The sequence below is a fragment of the Theobroma cacao genome, chromosome 4, assembly GCF_053813885.1.
Source record: "Theobroma cacao isolate CCN51 chromosome 4, ASM5381388v1, whole genome shotgun sequence".
Taxonomy (NCBI): domain Eukaryota; kingdom Viridiplantae; phylum Streptophyta; class Magnoliopsida; order Malvales; family Malvaceae; genus Theobroma; species Theobroma cacao.
In genome coordinates this window covers 5,399,640-5,419,360 of record NC_142642.1, presented here as the reverse complement: position 1 = coordinate 5,419,360, position 19,721 = coordinate 5,399,640, and the positions used below count along the sequence as shown (strand labels likewise).

The 19,721-nt window shown below is 34.4% G+C and overlaps 1 protein-coding gene across 1 annotated transcript; it reads right to left on the bottom strand.

The window, feature by feature from the left end:
• Positions 1-14,804: 14,804 nt before the first annotated feature.
• On the bottom strand, positions 14,805-19,498 carry PSY (PHYTOENE SYNTHASE). The gene is made up of 7 exons (XM_018120135.2): positions 19,121-19,498; positions 18,215-18,947; positions 18,047-18,097; positions 16,849-17,021; positions 16,086-16,321; positions 15,642-15,834; positions 14,805-15,292 (listed from the first exon to the last, which is right to left on the bottom strand). The coding sequence occupies exons 2-7, from the start codon at positions 18,705-18,707 to the stop codon at positions 15,113-15,115; spliced, it is 1,326 nt and encodes a 441-aa protein (XP_017975624.1). The 5' UTR covers positions 18,708-18,947; positions 19,121-19,498; the 3' UTR covers positions 14,805-15,112.
• Positions 19,499-19,721: the final 223 nt, after the last annotated feature.

Below are 19,721 nucleotides of genomic sequence, written 5' to 3'. Positions count from 1 at the left end.
ATTTCAGAGAATAAGTGCATGCTTTTTGTCACGACCCGAAACTTTCATCAAGCCCATGACAACCGCCGTGACGTCCAGATAGGCACTCATTACCCCGAATGCCGATCGGAACCCCGCAAGGCTTAGCATCAGCTTCCGCATCTCCCCGGTGAGCGACAGTTATTAAATCTCATATTTCAAGAAATCATAAGTCGTTTCCAAATCAAAACAATAAAATATTATTTTTTGGCTCACAAGGGCATTTTCATCATTTTTTTTTTAAAAATACCGAAACCCGCCAAAAATATGATGTAAAAGCTAAATATGTTCATACATACTTTAAATCAGATAACTGAAGTATAAATTTACTTTTACAGTGACACGTGGGCCCTCAACTGACCAAAATGCATCGGAAGCTGAAAACCTACAGCTTTTGTCGATTTAAGTCCAAATGAAGGTCCTTGTCAAAGTCAGCTAACTATGGAATTCCCTGAGCCTGAAATGTGAGGAAATGAGGGTGGTGAGATTATAAAATCTCAGTGAGTAAACAGACACCATCTAAACTATCTAAAAACGAGTAAATGGAGACGAATTAAAGTAAGTCATCATACTGTAATTTCATTACCTTTCAACTCATTTTAACTAAATAAACAAATAGGCTTATGATTTCCTGAAAAGCTTGGCTCATGCCAAAAATAATCATTCTCATACTCAGTTATCAAGGATACCTTGATCAAGGGTTATCCCAACCGAGTCCGCCAAGACTGTTAAATGTCTTTACATCCGAAATTTTAGCCATACCTTGGCATTGGCTGAGTCTCACTCTCACGCGGTGGTCCACGTGAAGTGTACTCAAATCTTTACCTCAGGAGATACTTCATCCAACATCTCCCTTGGAGGTAAATATATAATTGGGTTACCATGCCCCTCTCATAGGCAGTCCACGAAAACCCCCACCACTGCAATGACTATGGATTATTTTATCTACCACCTGATTTATAAAATCTTTATCTGCATGACATGGCAATTTATCGCAATCTAGCCTCTCAAGGCTAAATACATAGTATATATAATTTTGATACAAATACCGACTTTGCCAGTCATGCTCACATATTGCTATAAGCCATATAAATTAAAACACAATTTATAACACAAGCAGGCAGTCTCCAATTACTTTATATTCAAAACCAGTATTCAATTTTTCATAAAATTTATAAAATCATTTTATAAAATCACAATTTCTCCTAAAACATAGCAATTTACCATTTCAACCCATTTTCTGTAAAATCACACAATTGTATAAAACTACTCTAGATAATTAAGACGATAATAAGTTTACTCACAGTTCTAGGAGTCGATGTACTCCTAATCCCAGTCTTCAAGCACAATCTCTGTACTTTTACCAGTGCAATTTACTCACCACCTATCCACAATGTACAATACATAATTCACCACATCAATGCTTGACCATTATAAAATCAATTCAGGCTCGGTGTATATGCATGATATGATATGCAACTTATCCGACTACTGCTTAAATACGGTACTGACCTAATTCGGCCTCTTACCCGATTAAATGACAATTGTGTCCAATTTGGCTCCAAATTGCTCCATTTCATTTCTAATATTTCAATTCACTAAATATTATTCAAATAATACCAATTTCAACATCAAAACCTTCCCATTTCTTCATGGAAAAATTCGACCATTATTGTGCACTAACACCGTGATTTTTCCTACTTACTTTTCTCACCATTATTCATCATTTTCTAAGCTATTTCTCTTGAAATAATAACAATCCATCACCCACACACATCAAGGAAGATTCGACCAATGAAGATTCATGGGGAAAATGGATTCTTTTCTTGTTGTTTTGCTTCTAAATATGCTAAACTAACTAAAAACACTAACATACCTTAAAATCAATTCAATCCAACATCTTTCTCTCTCCTTACCCATTTTGACCAGCCATGAATTCATCATGAAAACATGTAATTTAACCATGGAAATTAAGGGAAAATGCATGGGTAAGGTAAATCACTAGCAAAATCAAAGAAATTATACCTTTGCTTGATCAAATCCTTGAATTCCAACACTTTTTCTTTGATTTTTCCCACCTAGGGTTTGTTCTTCCTTGGTTTCTCTTCTCTTCTGGTTTGGCTGATCACTATGGCAGAAATGGGCTGATTTTTTGCCTTTTTAAAAAGAAATAATAAAATAATAAAAGCATGACACATGGCATTTTCTTATTGGTTCAAATTTTAAATATTTGACTTTTAATTCTTTAATTCTCCACCACATATTTCTCATGTTTATCCATTTCCATGATGAATAAAATCCCTTGGTCTTGACAAGTGTCGAGGGTGAAAATTTACCAATTTGCCCCCGGGGTGGTAAAATTACCATTTCACCCTTATACTCCAAATTATACCGAAATTAAAATATTTCACTTCTAAACCTCAAATCATACTCCAATAAGTCAAATGGGGTCAAAAACTCTTTTCTAAAAATTCTCATTTTGTCCCCAGGTGGCAAATGACCATTTTACCCCTAGATAGTGAAAATTTTGGTTTGACTCCAAATTGATCCTCGAACTCTAAATCACCATTTTAAATCATTCCTGGACTGTAAAACTCTTAATTTCACCTTAAAATTTTCATTTGAACTAGTTCAAGGCTTAATCAACTTAATGGTACCAGTAGGGGCAATATCGTCTTTTAACGATTTCTTGAACTTCCTAAATATGCAAACATTCTATTGAGCATGTAAATGACATCGTAATTATTTTATAGAACAAGGTTTGACACTTTTGAACTGAATGTGTTTGAAGGATTAATAAGTAAATAAGTAACTAAGTGTTCGACAATGTATAAGAGTTTTGAAACGAATAGACCGAATTACAAGTGTCAGAAATAATGGTTAGTAGTACTTTAAAACATTTTATATATATGATAAGGAAATGCGAAACTTGGAATTGTCAGGGAGCTTAATAGTTAAAGTATAAGTTATGAGGTCACTCAATGTGAGTTTGAAATTGGATAGTGCCAGTGACGTTGAGGGATACTTAAGTAAAATCTATATTAAGTTTTATAAATATCAGTGTTGACTGTGTAGACACTAAGGGAAAGTAATGGTATATTGGGGTAAAGGAATAGTACAAGATGATTTAAGGTAATCCCGATAATGAAGCTGGTTAATGAAGATTTCCTAATGTGGAAAATTAGTATTAAAAAAAATGTAAGAAGTGTACACGACCTCGATGAATCTCAAATTTAAGTAATTAACTAATATTGAAATGAAGAAGGACATATACGATGGAAGTACGAAAGGTAAATGAGAAACGAGGATGACTTTTAGGAATTGTGATATTGCATAAAATGCAATGATCCAGTGAAGATGAACTTGAAGGGTCAATAAGATCGTAAAGCATACATGGATACCGAAATATAATTGGAGGAAAATAATATTTAGTGATTGAGATGTGGATAATGACATTGTGATACAAGGATACATGGTATAATGAAACTCATATATGTGGTTGGAAATGATAAGAAAAAAGCTTAAATTGTACGTACGTAAAGTTGTGCATTGGTATAATGTGAGTTCATATGGACTATATAAAGGATAATGTATGGTAAGATGTAAGTTGAATGACAACTTAAGGGCTCAAAGAGTAATTTGGAAATTGATTATAATCTAATATTCGTGGATTAAATATGATCTTTGGAAGTGAAATAGAAGGATAAACTAGAAATGTCGAAAATGAGAAAATTAAAAAGGAAATTCAATCTGAATATAGTTGACAGGAGTCCCTACACACGGTGATGGATGTTGATGTTTAAATGAATATACATATGTAGATGTGGAGTTGTGTATGTAACTAGTTAAAGTGAAGAATTATTTTAGTAATCTGAGTTTTGAACACAATGTGTTTGAAGAATTGCATAAATGGTACAATGATAAGAGATGTCATTATAAAATTGAACTATGTGGTTATGAAGAGAATTTCGGAATAATAGTCAAGATGGAATCATATGGTTGAGATGTAAGAATAAATGAGGAGTCATTTCATAATTATGCTCAATTCCCTATGCAGCAATAATGCAATAGATGGGGAACAAATGGTGATAGTATTATAAGGTGAATATTGGCGAATTGGGTGAGAAAGATAGAATCTAATCTTGTCAAGGATGGTCAAAAAGTTTTAAAGCATAATAAGGACAATATATTTTAAGCATGAAGGACTGGGACTATTGAAAATAATGCAATGGCGAATGGAAGAATTATAATTAAGAATAAAGATTAGCGAGTGAATTGTCTTCCCACACAATTTCAACTGCATTGGATTAAGACTGATGTAGAAGTGTGAATCTTCGAACATGTAATAATGGAAAGATGGAGAAGATTGAAGTGCATAAGTGCAAGATAAACATGAAGGATGTGGGGATAATTGAAGACGTTAATTTTCCCCTAACATTGAGAATACGTACAGAAAGGAATATGGCACGTGTATGATGCAGTAAGCTACAAATATGGTATGAGGATGAAATGAATGAATGAATACTAAGAAGTGTGACAAGGAACAAAGTAATAAGAAGGTGATTAGGTATACATAAATGTAACATGTGATCGAAATTGGTCTGATTAAGACGGAGTTATGGTTCGAGTTAATGATGGAAATAAAGGCATGCATGGCATCGAAACAATAAGCGATAATGATGGTAGAGGGCATTTCCAATTTGATTCTAAAAGATGATAATAGACATAAATGAAGTATTCTAATTGAATTGAAGGTAAATGAGATGGATAAATCAAAATTCCTTATAAAGGAAGGAATGAAATAAGATTCCAGAGTGGGATTAATGAACCAATGTTGACCTAAATTCGAGGACTGAATTTCTTTTAGTGGGGGAGAATGCGAAACCTCGACCTTCATAGATGAGTAACTCGAGGTAGAACTCACGTTTACAGGTTTAATTTGAGCTAATGATGCTACTTTTACATTACTTATAATTATTTTATGTCGTTATAAGAGTAGGCTTAAAAAAATAATTTCAATTGGTGAAGAAAGGTGCATAGTGGGCTGTTGCTCTATTTGCATATATTTTTGTTTTTCAAGAATATCTCCCACTAAAGAAGTCCAAATGACATGATTTTTAGACCATTAGAAGGCTAAGAGGCAGGGCTACAACTTTGAAGTTTACCATTTTGCCCAGTTTTGACGGGAAAGTGGTCACAATCTTTGTCGAAGTAAAAGTACTGTGCTAGAAAAACATATTCGAATAAAACATTTTAGCACCGAAAAACAGATTCGGACAAAACATTTTAGCGCCGCGATGCTAGAAATTGAGAGTCGCGGCCCTCACTATAATTTCCACAAATAACAAGTTTAAGGGATTTTTGAAGCTTGGACTTTTGGGGGCTACTTAAAGGACCTCTTTCAGAGGATTTTGGACCTTTTCCCCATGTTAAAAGAGTAAAAAGATTGCACAAAAAAAGGAAGAAGAGAAGTGGCCTTGTTAAGGGCATTATTGTAATTTCATAAGAAATTAGATAAGCTTTAACTATAAAGATCTCATATTTTCCAGAAGCTTCTACATTTCTCCAACAACTTCTTCTTCTTCTTTCTCCTCCCATCTCACGTTTCTCTCCTCTTCCATGAAAGCTTCTCTCAAGCTTCCATCACTCTTTCAAATTAACCCCAATTTTCATGCTTTATACACCCTGTTGTAGGGTTTTTCATACTCGTTTACTCCTTCACCTAAAACTATCACAACCCAAATTCGGGCTATGACCGGCGCATGGGACTAATGGGCATAGCCCACTATGCCCAAGCAAGCCTATTTAAGCAATCCCGATCATCATTCTCAACCGTCATTTCTAAAACCACATATTGCAATTCTCAATTATAAATATTTTAGTAACATTTTATAGCAATCCAATATTCACATTTGTATTATGCTAACATAGTATCACTCATTTGCCACCTTATAGTGGCATCAGTAATCAAATATACATATTTGATTTTTAACATGAATCTTAATGGTCTTCATTACTTATATATGTACACAAGCATAAGACTCTTGATCGTCAGCGGAGTGACCGTGGGTGAAGGTACAGCTACTGAGATGCCATAGTACCTATCAAGAAGGCGAGCATATGTGGACAACTCAATCTAGGTCCCAACTGCCTCCAAATCTGAAAACATAAAGTTTAAAAACGTGAGTATAAAACTCAGTGAGTAAACATAAGAAGGGAACAAGCAATCAATAGGAAGAATTTGGAAATCATGATGCACTTGTTTCAAAAACAATGCAATTGATTTAGTTTCTTACTAAAAACCCCTCATTTCAAACTTTGATTAATAACCTCATAGTGTTGCAAAAACCCAAGATCAATCCATGAAGTTACATGGGTGAAACATATGTTAAAATCAAGCAAGGTAGCAAGCATGGCAGCAAGTTTCTCACTGCAGTGAAGTGCATTCTCGCTACAGTGAGATTCAGGCGGCCAAAACAAAAAGTTTTTCGTTGCAGCGAGAAACAGTGTCAGTTTGCATGTGTTTCAGTTTTTCTAGCATATCTCTCTCTATAGAAGTCCAATTGACCTGATTTTTAAACCATTAGAAATCTAAGAGACAAGAATACAACTTTTATGTTTACCATTTTTCCCAGTTCGGACAGGAAGGTGGTCAAAATCTTTATCAAAGTGAAAATACTACATAAGAACCTGAGAGTTTCTCGCTGCAGAGAGATTTATTTTCGCTGCAACAAAATTTCCTCGCTGCAGCGAGAAACAAGGCTGGCTTATGCCCCCACCACCTAGGAGTCTGTCGCTGTAGTGAGAATGCATTCTTGCTGCAACCAGATTCAGGGGAGATGACAATTAAGGGATTTTCACATGCCACACAATCCATTCCTACCATATTACACATCAAAGTGAACACATTGACAACAACCAAGTTTCTCATTATTCATTTCAATCACATATTATAATCATAAACTTTCTATCACATATACATATATAAACATATATAAACACATACACCACCCCACTTCATTCATCGTCATAGCCAAGTCATCATCATCATCGGCTTATGCGCACTCCCTACTCGTACATAGCCGAGTCAACATCGGCTTATGCACACTCTCACTCGCACATAGCCGAGTCAGCATCGGCTTATGCACACTCCTACTTGCACATAGCTGGGTCAATATCATTACACAACATTATTCATCAATGCACAACATATATTCGTATATATATATATATAGATATATAGATATCTATATATCTATATATCTATATATCTATATATATATATAGATATATAGATATATAGATATATAGATATCTATATATCTATATATCTATATATATATATATCTATATATATATCAACATAATATAAAAGCACATAGGTTCGTCCTTTTACACATTTCACATTTTCACAACACCAAAATATTTTTTTTTCAAGGGCTTGTTCCCCGGCACACATTTTTAAAGAAAAGTTGGAATAAATCATTCAATGTTTCATACCAATACAATTATGTCTCCCAAAATGATTTTAAAATGCAAGTTCACTCACCGGTCTTATTGATTCTTTTGCTTGACTCTAACCTCAACTAATGGTTCAAATGGGCAAGTGAGGCCTTGTTGGAACCTATACACACACAACATCACAACCAACCCAAATTGGCATTAATATAATTCTAAAAGCTATTTCTTAACTCAAGTTCAACTAGTTATTCCTAACTAGCTTTCAATCACCATTAGGTGGCTATTTATTTCACTACTCTAATCACCTTAAAAATGAATAACAATCTCAACAATAGATTAACTCACCACTCTAATCATCAACCATTATCAACAACTTGAAAATTTTAACCTAATTCATTATTCACCTTGGTGGTTTTTTATAGTTGATTTCCTTTTCAAAAGCTTCCAAGCTACTATGGCAAGTCTCTCTTTCTCTCTTTAAAACTTTCAACTAGTGAGAGAAAGTGTTGAACAAAGACTTTTGAGGGTTTTAAGGTGGGAGAGTGAAAGAGCATAAAAAGTTCTATGAAAAAATGCTCAAAAGCATGAAAAGTGAAGCTAGAGAGAGAAAGTTATGGAAGCTTTAAGGGAGGCTCCCATGGAGGATGAAGAAACGTGAAATGGGAGGAAGAAGAAGAAGAAGAAGCTGCTGGAGCTCAGATATTTAAGCTTCAAGTTAATCCAAATTTTCACTAAAATTACCAAAATGCCCTTAACATGGTGGCTTTGTCTTCCTCCCATCCTTTGTGCAACCTTTTTGCTCTTTTGACACCGAAACAAAGTCCATAATAGTCTAAAGGTACTCGAGTTCACGAAACTTAAAAATTTAGACTCGAGATGAAAAATGACCATTTTACCCCTACCATGGAAATTATCATTATTTTTATCTTCCTCATTTATTTACCATCATAAACATCATTCATTCATTCCTTAGGCCTATTTAGACCTTAATAGCATAAAAAAAACCCACTCGTAGGAGCTCACCAAGAGAAATTATGAAATTACCCCTAGTCCGCATTATCGCGTCTACTTCTAGTTATGTGTCTATGGAGATCGAGATTTCACAGGTTCACTTTTGAATTACCCTTTTTAACTCGGTAATTAACCTCAATTGGCATCCGTAAACTTTATTAGCCACGGTATCAAAATACGGGGTACTACATAAATAAACCCTTAAAAGTTTTTCTTTAATACTTTCTCTCACCAGCTGAACTTTGTAGAGAGAGAGAGAGAGGTTTCATGTTAGCTTGAGGACTCTTGGGAAGAAATTTCATTACAATCCACCAAGGTGAGTGATGAATTAGGACTGGTTTTAAATTGTTGATGATGGCTAGTAATTAGAGTTATGAGTTGTGTTATTTGCTGAAATTGTTTATCTATTTCTAGTGTTACTAAAGTAAAGAAATGAAATAGCCAGTCAAATGGTAATTGGAAGATAGATAGGAAGGGCTATTGAAGCTTGATTTGGAAAACAGCTTTTTGAGTGATATTAATGTAAATTGGATTGGCTGTGATGTTTTTATGCATGATAGGTTCCAATAAGGCCCTCAGCCCCATTTGGACCATTAGGGAAGTTAGAGTCAATTAAAGGTTCAACAAATACCGATGAGTGAACTTGCATTAAAAGGTTTTGAGATATACACATATATGTTTGATTGAATCCCCTAAAACATTTTACTTGGTTCTTTCTTCAAAACTTGCACAGGAACAAGCCCTTATGAAATGTTTTTATGTTATGAAATGGATTATGTGATGAATTCATATGTTTCTGTATAATGTTGATATATATATACTATGTCATAAATGGTACCATTGTGTGACAAAATGCAACCGTGCATGTGCGGGGTGAGTGTGCACTTGCCGGTGATGACGGTGGTAAGGGAGATGGATGGTGATACTGCCCGTATGCACGATGTGGGGGGATGCACACGATGACTTCGGCTATGTGCACAATGTGGGGGGGATGCACATGAGCTGGGTGAGATGGGGTGTCCGGCTATGTGCATGATGTGGGGGGATGCACATGAGCTGGGTGCGATGGGGTGGTATATGAATTGGTATATGCTTAAGTATATGTATATGCAATAAAAAGATCATGATTATAATATGTGATTGTATGGTATGATGAATCTTGAAAATTTTTCATTGACTTGCAAATTGATTTTATTGCAGCGAGAAACATGCTGTTTATGTTGCCTTGCTTGGGTGATTGCTGGAAATTTCCTCTCTTTCCAATTTCATGCTAAACATGGTTCCTTATCATTAAATGATTTTACAACCAAGGGTTAAATGGAGGGATTTTAATAAGAACTTGAACTGAGTTGCATTGTTTTCAAATAAGTGCATCATGATTATCAACTTTCCTTATCGCTGCTTGCTCCCTTCTTATGTTCACTCACTGAGTTTGTGCTCACTGTTTTCAACTTCATGTTTTCAGATCAGGAGGCAGTTGAAACCTAGGTTGAGGTTTCCTTGTAGTTTCGTCTTCTTGGTAGGTATCTTGGCATTTAGTAGCCGCACCTTCACCTTGGTCACTCCGCTGGAAGCCCAGAGTCATTTTTGTTTGTAAATACGTTCATGTGATGTAAAGTATTAAGATGCATGCCTTAGACCATATATGTATATTTTGATTGGTAAGCCACCATAAGTAGCAATGGTTTTTATTATTTTGGGTTAATATAAATGTAGTTTTTGATTGCTATAGTTATTATTAAAGTACTAAGGGTTGGAATTGTGAGATGTAACTTTAAGAATAGTTGATGGGATGATGAGCAGGATTGCGTAAATAGGCTTGCTTGGGCTTAGTGGACTATGTCCATTGAGTCCATGTGCCGGTCATGGCTCAGAAATCAAGTTGTGACAAAGAGTGGGAAAAATCTCATTTTTTTTCATTTAAAACCCAAAACTAAGCTTAAATCTTTTAGAAATGGTGATTTTGAGCAAAAATGGGTTTAAAGAGCTTAAGAGTTAGGGTTTTACTTTGAAAATGCGATTAAGGGTTGTCAACCCTCACAAAAATATGGTATGTTTATAAGTTAGGGTGTGAAAATATGTTTTTACCTTTTTCATTTTTCTAAAATCAACGAAATGTATCGATACATGTGGCTCATGTATCAATACATTTGGTTTTGAAAAAATTGTATCAATACATTATGAACATGTATTGATACATACTATATGTATCGTTATATTATAAACATGAATAGATACATTTGAAACAAAATGCAGTTTTTGAAAACATATTACCTATAAAACCTACCTAGTTTATTTACATTAAATACGATTTACGTAAATGTCCTCATTTTTACTTCTTTCCTTTTTACTCTCCATTTACTTCAGATATTTAATGCAAATAAGATATTTAATCTAAATTTTGGTTTGAAGAACAAAATCAAAAAACTTCGACTAAAATTAAATTTGCAGCTATTATTTACCATACCAAACGCATTCAAAATATTATAGAAAAATCATATTTGGTCATCTAAATATCAAGGGAATCATTATCGCTATTTTTTTTCAAATAATTGTTCTTTAAAAGTCACATATTTTGACCCCTTCCAAACTTAGAAAATTTTTTACTTTAAAAGTGACAAAAAACCAGAGATTTCAATGAATTCTTTTGAAGGTTAAAACTAAGTTTAATATTCAAAATATGGAAGCTATATGCTCACCTAAGAATTTCCTAACTTATCCTCTTACTCAAGGTGAGTTTTCACAGTTTCACTAAGCAAAGTTCCCTGAGGCATATTGTTAATAGAATTCGCAAGTTGACCCATTTAAGTCTCAAGGCTTCTAAGTGAAGCTACTAGACTATGAATGAGAGAATTAGTCCTTGCCATGAATTAAATGAACATCTCTTCCATAGATGGCTTTTTTTTTAGTCATGTGAGCTCTCGCTTAAGGTGGAAACCCATTAAGCATATTGGGCTATAGAGCTGATATAGATCCCTGATTGTTGCTCCAAGAATAGTTCAGATGATTCCACCATCTAGAATTACAAATGTTGGCATATAGGTTGTTTTGCTGCCAATTGAGATTCCTCATAAATTGAACTGATTCCCAACAATGGTTACTTGAATGCCCTTTTCCACAAAACTCACATATCACAAATGGTCTTTGAATGGCCTAAACTCCTAAAGTTTCAAACTTTTTGGACAAAGCAGCCAGTTGAACAATCAAAGCATCCATTGTGTGGAGGTATCTAAAAAAGTATGAAAAAAGAAAAAAACTTGAACTAAGACAATTTTGTTTAATTTAATATCAGCAAAATAAATAGGAAATGCAAATTCCCGGCAACGATGCCAAAAACTTGTTTTTGGTTTTGCATACATAAGTATTCTTATTGCTTAAGAAATATAGAGGTAAGTCATGTATCGTATCCCACAAAGATTTGCCTCTAAACTTTTACTAAATATTAAATTTGTAACAAAATTTATCCTATCCAAGCAACTTGATTATGAGTACTTAATTAATCTAAAATTTACTACTGAAACTAAACTAAGGATATGGATTTAATTTTACTATAGAAACTATTATTTTAAAAACCTAAGATCATGGTGTCTCTCAATATTTTATTTAAATTTAATCTTTTCCTTTAAACTTAGATTAATGGGGTGAATGGCTAACCTAGAATTCGATTTTATGTGCAAGTCTCTTTCAAGAGTCTTGCACACATACTCTTCAAAATTAATTTCATATGTCTATGCAAATTAGTTAAGAAAAGCACATTAAGTTTATGTTCTAATTTGGCTGCCTATGTATTTAAGTTTATGTCTATCCTAAATACGAATCTACCACCTAACCTTTAAGTGAATTGAATATAAGCTATTCAAATCAATGGTCTGATCTAAATTCCCTTTGTCAAGTTTTATTTAAAGAACCTAATCATTTCAATTGATGATCAAGCAATGAAAACCATTAAACATAGATTTGAATAAACCATACAACACCCATTAATACTAAGCAAAAAAAAAATTCATATATTCAAGCTACATATTTTAATAAAACAAAATTGTTTGTAGAACCTTTTCTTCAACAAACATCACAATTTCAAGAGAATAAATCTTTTCTACAACAAAAGAATAAAAGAGAAATGAAAACCAGAATAAAGAACAAGGTTGCCTTCGATTCTTGATCTTCAATTGTCTTCATCTTCTTCTTGTTTCCTCATTTGTAAAACCTTTTTCTTTCTCTCTAAACTATCGTTTGTTTCCTTTTGAGACCACCCTTTTCAGTTGTTGAAAATCACATATTTATAGCCACCAAAAAACCCTAAAAAACAAAATCCCGAATGGTTGTGTTTTAGTAAAGCATGTTAGAGCGCCACGGCCTTCCTCATTAAGCGTCACGACACTTTACACTCCTTTTTTTTTTCATGGACTCCCAACTAACACTGCAGCCCTCTTCCATGGTCACTGCAGCTCTAAGTACTCAAGAATTTGTATGGGAGCAACGCTGCTCCTTTGGACATTACGACCTTGAGTCTTTCGACACGTTCAAGGCTACGACGCTGCTCCCTTATGTCGCCTTGGTGCAGAAACTACTGCAATACCTCATCTTGCAATGCGCTTTTCTCCTACCTCAAGGCTGATCTAGGAAATATGGGAAATGTGCCATTGTAAGCCTGTTTCTTAGCTTTTTTAAATGGTCCAAGAATCACATTGATTGAATTTTTGTAGCTCGAGTTATACAAGAATTACCGTAGCATGTTTAGTAGAAATCTGCATTTAGTCTCCATTACATAGTTAATCATCATTGAACTTTATGCATTTGAAAACCTACAAAGACAAGGACTAAATTAGTATTGGCTTAAATTAAGACTTTCAACATGAAAATGAACCAGAATTACTTGAATTGAACTACGTTATCATGCTTTAAACTAATTAACTAAAAACATAAAAACTATCTAAAATTGACTTAAAACACAAGGAGTTAGCTATTTTAACATCCAAAATGTGACTAAATAACTCTACAAAATAAAGTTATCAATACCCACGTAGGTTCATGCGCCGGTCATGATCCCTTCAGAAAATAAGATGTGACATATCTTAGTCCATCATGAATAGAAATTAAGATGTAAGACTAATCTTAAGTAGAGATAGTCAAATGAGATGGATAAAAGTTGAAATAGCACAAACTCCCAAACTCGGAGTTTATATGGATGAGGTATCAAACCATAGAAGGAAGCCTCAATACTAATGAAACTGAATGATGGATGAGCAAGTTAGCCCTTTTGATGTGTTCTAAATGGTTTTACATTCAGGATATATTCAAAAGATATGAACAACTTCCAAGGGTTTTAAAAGACATTCAAAGGTTTAATGTAAATTTCTTTTCAATTTTTAGATGATAAAATATTTTATTTAAAAGGTTACACTATGAGTTAAAAGGTTTGCGTTATATTTATATGTAAAATTGGAAAATGTGCATTTGAAACCTCAAACATGCATGGTTATTTAAAGCTTATATTTATGCAAATGCTCTAACCTTTTAATTTGTCCCTTTCCTAAATCCACTCACGAAGTCTTTGTCACTCACACATTAGTTTCTTGTATTTTTATTGCAAATCATTGATAGCTCTCTAGTCACCAGTGTCAGGAGACATGAACCGTTCTTTTTTCGATAGGTGATATTGCAGTCTTCTTGAAGCTTAGGAAGTTGAGTTATGTTCCACTTGATGAGTCAATTTTTATTACTCTTGTTTATAAATACTTGTTTTATATTTGGCCATTGCACCATTGAATGGCATTATATTGATATGGAAATACATAAATATTATAGATGATGGCCTAAGGGCCGATATGAGGACCAAGCGTGCATTCCAATGTGAACGTGAAATATATTCTTACAAATGCTATTAATGAAAATGCATTTATATTATTTATATTAAGAAGTTATGTAATTGTGTAATAACGCCTATACATAAATGTACGTACGTATTGAGTTAAATGTTTTTATAGTTGATGATGGTGGCTAAAAAAGTCACATATGAATGAATGATAACTATGAGGCTTACTAAGACCTAGTAGCCCATACCCACGTAAGACCTAGTGCCAATCATGATCTTTCAGAAACGGGGATGTGACACTTATTTAAATTCTATTTTCAAAATATAAAATCACACAAAATTGAGCTTCAGTTCTGACATATGACATCTTGCACCACACTAAATAAATAAATAAAATGTGGGTTCTAGTGTGCTTCGGAATCTATGAGAGTTACGAACTTGCAAGACCCCATTAATCATTCTGGATCTTTGGATTTCAGGCCCCAAGAGAAATACCCCATTAAACATCAGGCCCAAGCTCATGGCATTACCATATAAATATCCAAATTTAATCCTGGTAACAAGGCGAAGAATCTGCAACACACGGTGCTGAACCAACAAATAGGCTCTCTTACATAGGAAGTGCAAAATTACATCGTTGAGAGAAATGAATTTACAATGTAATTCACAGTCACTGCTCTCCTTTTGATTAATAATTGCTGCATCATGGCAATTTCCAATATTACCAACATGGTTTTCTCTTCTTTCTCTTTCCTTTTCTTTTTGACTATTTATATGCTTTTATTGTTTTATATTTTGCTAGTTAGATTATGCCTTACCCAGAAAAGAGGAAGTTCTTGACGGGCCAATGAGGGATTTTGCATATGCAACTGGCAGGGCAACTAATTTCTTTGCTTTGCTCACATAAGCTCTCTTTGTGAAGTTGTTATAATCATTGGCCTCTATCTCATCTAGTATTTGGCGATACAACAGCAATGATGCCCAAACCTGCAATATTCAAAAGAATTATACAAGAAGATCAAGAACTTAAACTCAAAAACAACCAGTCCCAATATTTTTGGCACCTTTAATTTTCCTGACCAAACTAATGGAAGAAATAAATTGAGAACACTTGGTCTCTATTTGGTATTTTTAAGCTTAAGTAACAGGTTTCTCTTTGTTTACCTTAGAACAACAATTCATTGACATTGAACAAAATGTCACATCAGATGTGCTAGAAAGACTAAAATATCTATAGCACATGGTTAAGAAAACTTGGTTACATTCATTGTAGTTGACTAGTGATTTTTATGCTCCATGTTATCTTATTCTAGTATTAGAGTTCTTGATTGTTTACCGGCCATCTACTAGATGCACTCAGCTCTGCCACTCCTTTTTCTGCTTCATCAAAGAACATCCTTGCCCTCTTTATTTGCTTCTTCATGAAGTTTCTCCACTTATCTGTAACCTTTCCAGCAAAAATGTCCTCATCTGAAAGTCCAGCCTGTGCTAATTCATCCTGCAGTAGATAAATCCTTCCCCTTTGTGCACTGCAGGAAGAAAGAGAAAAAGCAGAAATCTTTGAGTTCGTTTTCTAACCCAAAAAGGAAAAAGAAGATAGAATCAAAAACAAGTTACTCTTCTTCTCATTCAAAAGAATGAATAAAAATTAAAGACTAATGAACTTTAAATTATTAGTAGCTGAACTGGAAAAGAATTTGAACAATTATAACTTCTACAATTATAGGATTAAGCAAAACCTAAAAATTGCAGATGTCAATATTTAGAACTCTGTTCTTACTCCTCTCCAACATCCCTAAGTATGTTAGTAAGCTGATTCGCAATCCCTAAAGCCAGTGCAGCATTATAGACACTCTCTGTAGTAGCTAGAGATTCAGGTGCAATGCCCATAACAGGAACACTCATCAACCCAACAGTGCCAGCAACATAATAACAATAGAGATATAGTTCATCAAAATTTTTGTATCTTGACTTCCTAAGGTCCATCCTCATTCCTTCGATCATGTCTTTGAAAGGCTGCAAACAAGATATTAAAAATGGGTTCAGAAGGTCTAAAAGTAAAATAGACAAGCATTTGTGACTTTTGCTTTTTCCTTTTTCATTTTGTTCAAAAAATTTGTTAGCTATACTGATGTGGGAAACCAGGAGCAATGAAAAAGGCTACAAAGATTAACATATTAATTTGTCTCACTGCTTCAAAATCACATAGCCCTTCTTCCCCACAGTAAGCACTAGGGCTTCATAAAATAGATGATAAACAGATGGAGGACCAATCAAGTAGACAAGTTTATGCACTGACTCTCTTCACTGGCATAACTCTTAAGGGGCACATATCAAACTAATGCAAAAAATAGTGCAATAGCATCAAAGTGGAAAATGATCTGTGGATATCAATATAATAGTTTGATGTTATAAAGCATTATTACAATTCAACTAGAAGCTGTTCTTCAGTTCATTTTTAAGGCAAGCACAAGCCAGCCAATATAAATGAAATGTCATAATACAAAGAAACTGAGACTGACAGCAAATCAACTTAAGCTAACCTGAATGTCAATGGGAAATTTAGCAACCGTATCTGATAAAGAAGCATCAAGCATATCAAATGGATGACCTCTGAATAGATCCTCCAACCTCGCTTCCCACCTATCTAAAGCTGTTGCAGTTATATACGACGCATTTGGCCCATCAACAAGCTCATCTGTCCTCCTACACCACACTGTATATGTGCGTAACATCATAAGAAGTGAAGAAATAAACTGCTTCATATTTAGCTTACAGTCATCCATCAGACATTACTTAAAATCTATCACAATAGATATGTTCAGGAAGCTTGAAAAAATTATTAAGAAAATTAAAAATGATATTTACTGTGGATTAGAAATTATTAGTGCTTAATTTGTTGGAACTGGATTATTAAACTGGTAAAACACCTCTGAATTTTTTAGACCAACTAATATGCTTAGTTTACTAAGTAATTTCTGATTAGTGTATGAATGTTGAAAGGATAGGTGACTGAGATAAACATGAAATTCTTTGGTGCCCGTAAATATGAATTAACCACTATTATTTTGAGTTAAAATATAATTGGGAAAGTAATCTCATCCCACATATGCACACCTTACAACTGAACCACATAAGTATTCAGCGTTGCCATAAGGAAAGAACAAGAACCTGCATAGAGGTGTCAATATGACTTTTGACATCTTATACATAATTTATACTAGAAATTTCTATAAGAAATACTGATGAGACACCATAGGAAAACAACTTTGCTTATTCTACTGATAAAAATCATGTTTATGTGGGAGAAATCTTCAAGCATGAATCACATAACAGGGCTCATACGCTGCATTATCACAGCAGCCTTGGAAAAATTACTCCTCATGATAGTTGACAAAGAAAACATCATTAGTAATTAAAGAGATCATGCACACTGGTTCTTAAGGCTTCATATCACAACAGAAAGCATGCAAGTCTTAAGATATTAGAAACAGCTTGCTCAGCTTCAACCTTACCATCAGACACAAGTTAACAATATAGAGTTAATATGGAATAAGAAAAGAGTCATGAGTCTCACGCAATAGCAGGAATTACATGTGTCAATAGAGTGTCTTACATAAACTGCCTATTGTTATACTTTTTTTGAACTTCCCTTTTAACTTATCTGCTAATCATGCTTTTATATTCTTATTTTTCTAGACCATATGACATTGAATGCAAGTATAGGTAATAATAACTCACCATAGATTGCCCAAATAGCCCTCCGCCTTTCGGGGGTCATCAGCAAAGTTCCTGAATGGGCAAAACAACAAGGATCAACAGCAAATGTTTTTAAGTACTTGGTCTTAATTCCAACCCAAAGCTCACAATAGAGCTACTCCAATTGATAACGGGTATGAGAAGGCTAACCCAAATAGAAAGTCTTTGCATACTCGGCACAAACTTCTCCACAACGGTCATAAGCTTCAGTCAACAAGCTCAAAGTACCAGGGACAACAATATCTGGTTTCACATCAAGATCCCCACTAGGTCTCAACTGCCTCTTAACCAAAGCTGCCTGCTTCAGTACAACATTGTAAACCTTCTCCTCTGAGGAGACAGTCATTTCTCCTGCTGAGCTAGTTGCCACCATGCTTGATACTAGAGGAACCGAGCTTGAGCTTAAGCTTTCTGAACCAGAACTACCTATGCATGGATACCTCAGATCCGTCCTTAAAGAATACGAGTTCCATTTCTGTTTCTTACCCTTATTTGCACTGTACTTGAACAACAAATTCCTATCTAGGAATAAAAATTTGGAGGAACCTAAGGACCGGTTTCCATCTCGGGATGAATGAATGAACCCCAAAATATTGGAGAGGTCTGATCGGGAAGGTACAAGCCATAGCAGCTTTACAGACATGTTGAATTGGTTGAGCTTGAGCTGTGTTTTTAATTTCTAAAGAAAACAATTTCTCAGTTGACATGAAACCAATCGAAAGGTTATGTTCTTTCAAGAAAAGGGGTCTGTAATTGCAGCTAAAGAGGAAAAGCGGCCATAATGCAAATTAACCAAGTAATCCAATTGAAGAAGTCTTAAAGTTAAGCAACATCGTAGTTACACTGAATCTGTAAAATATAAAAAAATCTCCGCCTAAGCACTCTGTAATCGAGCCAAAAATGAACAACAAAGGGGTTAGCCTTTCTTAACAGAAGTTCATAAAGCTGGTTGTAGCTTTTCTAAGTTTCAAAACTAATCCAAGCAAACAAAACATACAGAGAAGGCAAAATGGAAGAAAAACAAGGAATCAAGCTAGTGATGGAAAAGCTATTAACCTTTTTGTTGGCTATGGGAATGCGAGAGTTTTGATTTTTGAAATGAATTAATTAATTAAAGCTCAAAAGACTGTCTAAATGCATCACATCAAAGGAAAAACTAACAATGGCCACTCAATCTGACCCACTCCACTCTCCAATCTTCCAGAATTCAGAGTCGTTTATATATATATATATATATAGTGTAATAAAAACAAAAACAATGCATCATGAGAGCTGAAAAGAGCTTTGTCCGGATTCGGACAGTGTTGTTTATTGTTGTCCTTTTGGTTTGCTTTCTCTTTGGATTAGTGCATGAGAAAAGTTTGATCCGGAATCCGGACATTCCTGGGCTCCAAATCCGGATTTGCTTGCTTTGCTTGTTTTTATTGTGTAATGGATCTCAAAGGATCCGGACCCAGCGGAGAAAACAAGTTGGATATATGGTCTCGAAATGAGAAAAGCACGAGCAGGGAGAAAGAAATCCAAGTACGTGGACCAATCAGCGAATGAGCAGAGGATAACGTTATCAGAAATTAGAAGAGGAGCTTAAAAAAAAAAAAAAAACCTCCAAATGTTTAGAGTTGGCAATTGAACTGGAGAGTGGAAAAAGTGGGTGAAT

Excerpts from the sequence above, each read along its gene's own strand:
- PSY (XM_018120135.2), bottom strand. The coding sequence starts at position 18,707 with ATGTCTGTAAAGCTGCTATGGCTTGTACCTTCCCGATCAGACCTCTCC. Across the intron at positions 15,835-16,085 it reads CTTAGGGATGTTGGAGAGGA|TGCACAAAGGGGAAGGATTT; the intron begins GTAAGAACAGAG and ends TTCTTCCTGCAG. Across the intron at positions 15,293-15,641 it reads GTGCATCTAGTAGATGGCCG|GTTTGGGCATCATTGCTGTT; the intron begins GTAAACAATCAA and ends TGAATATTGCAG.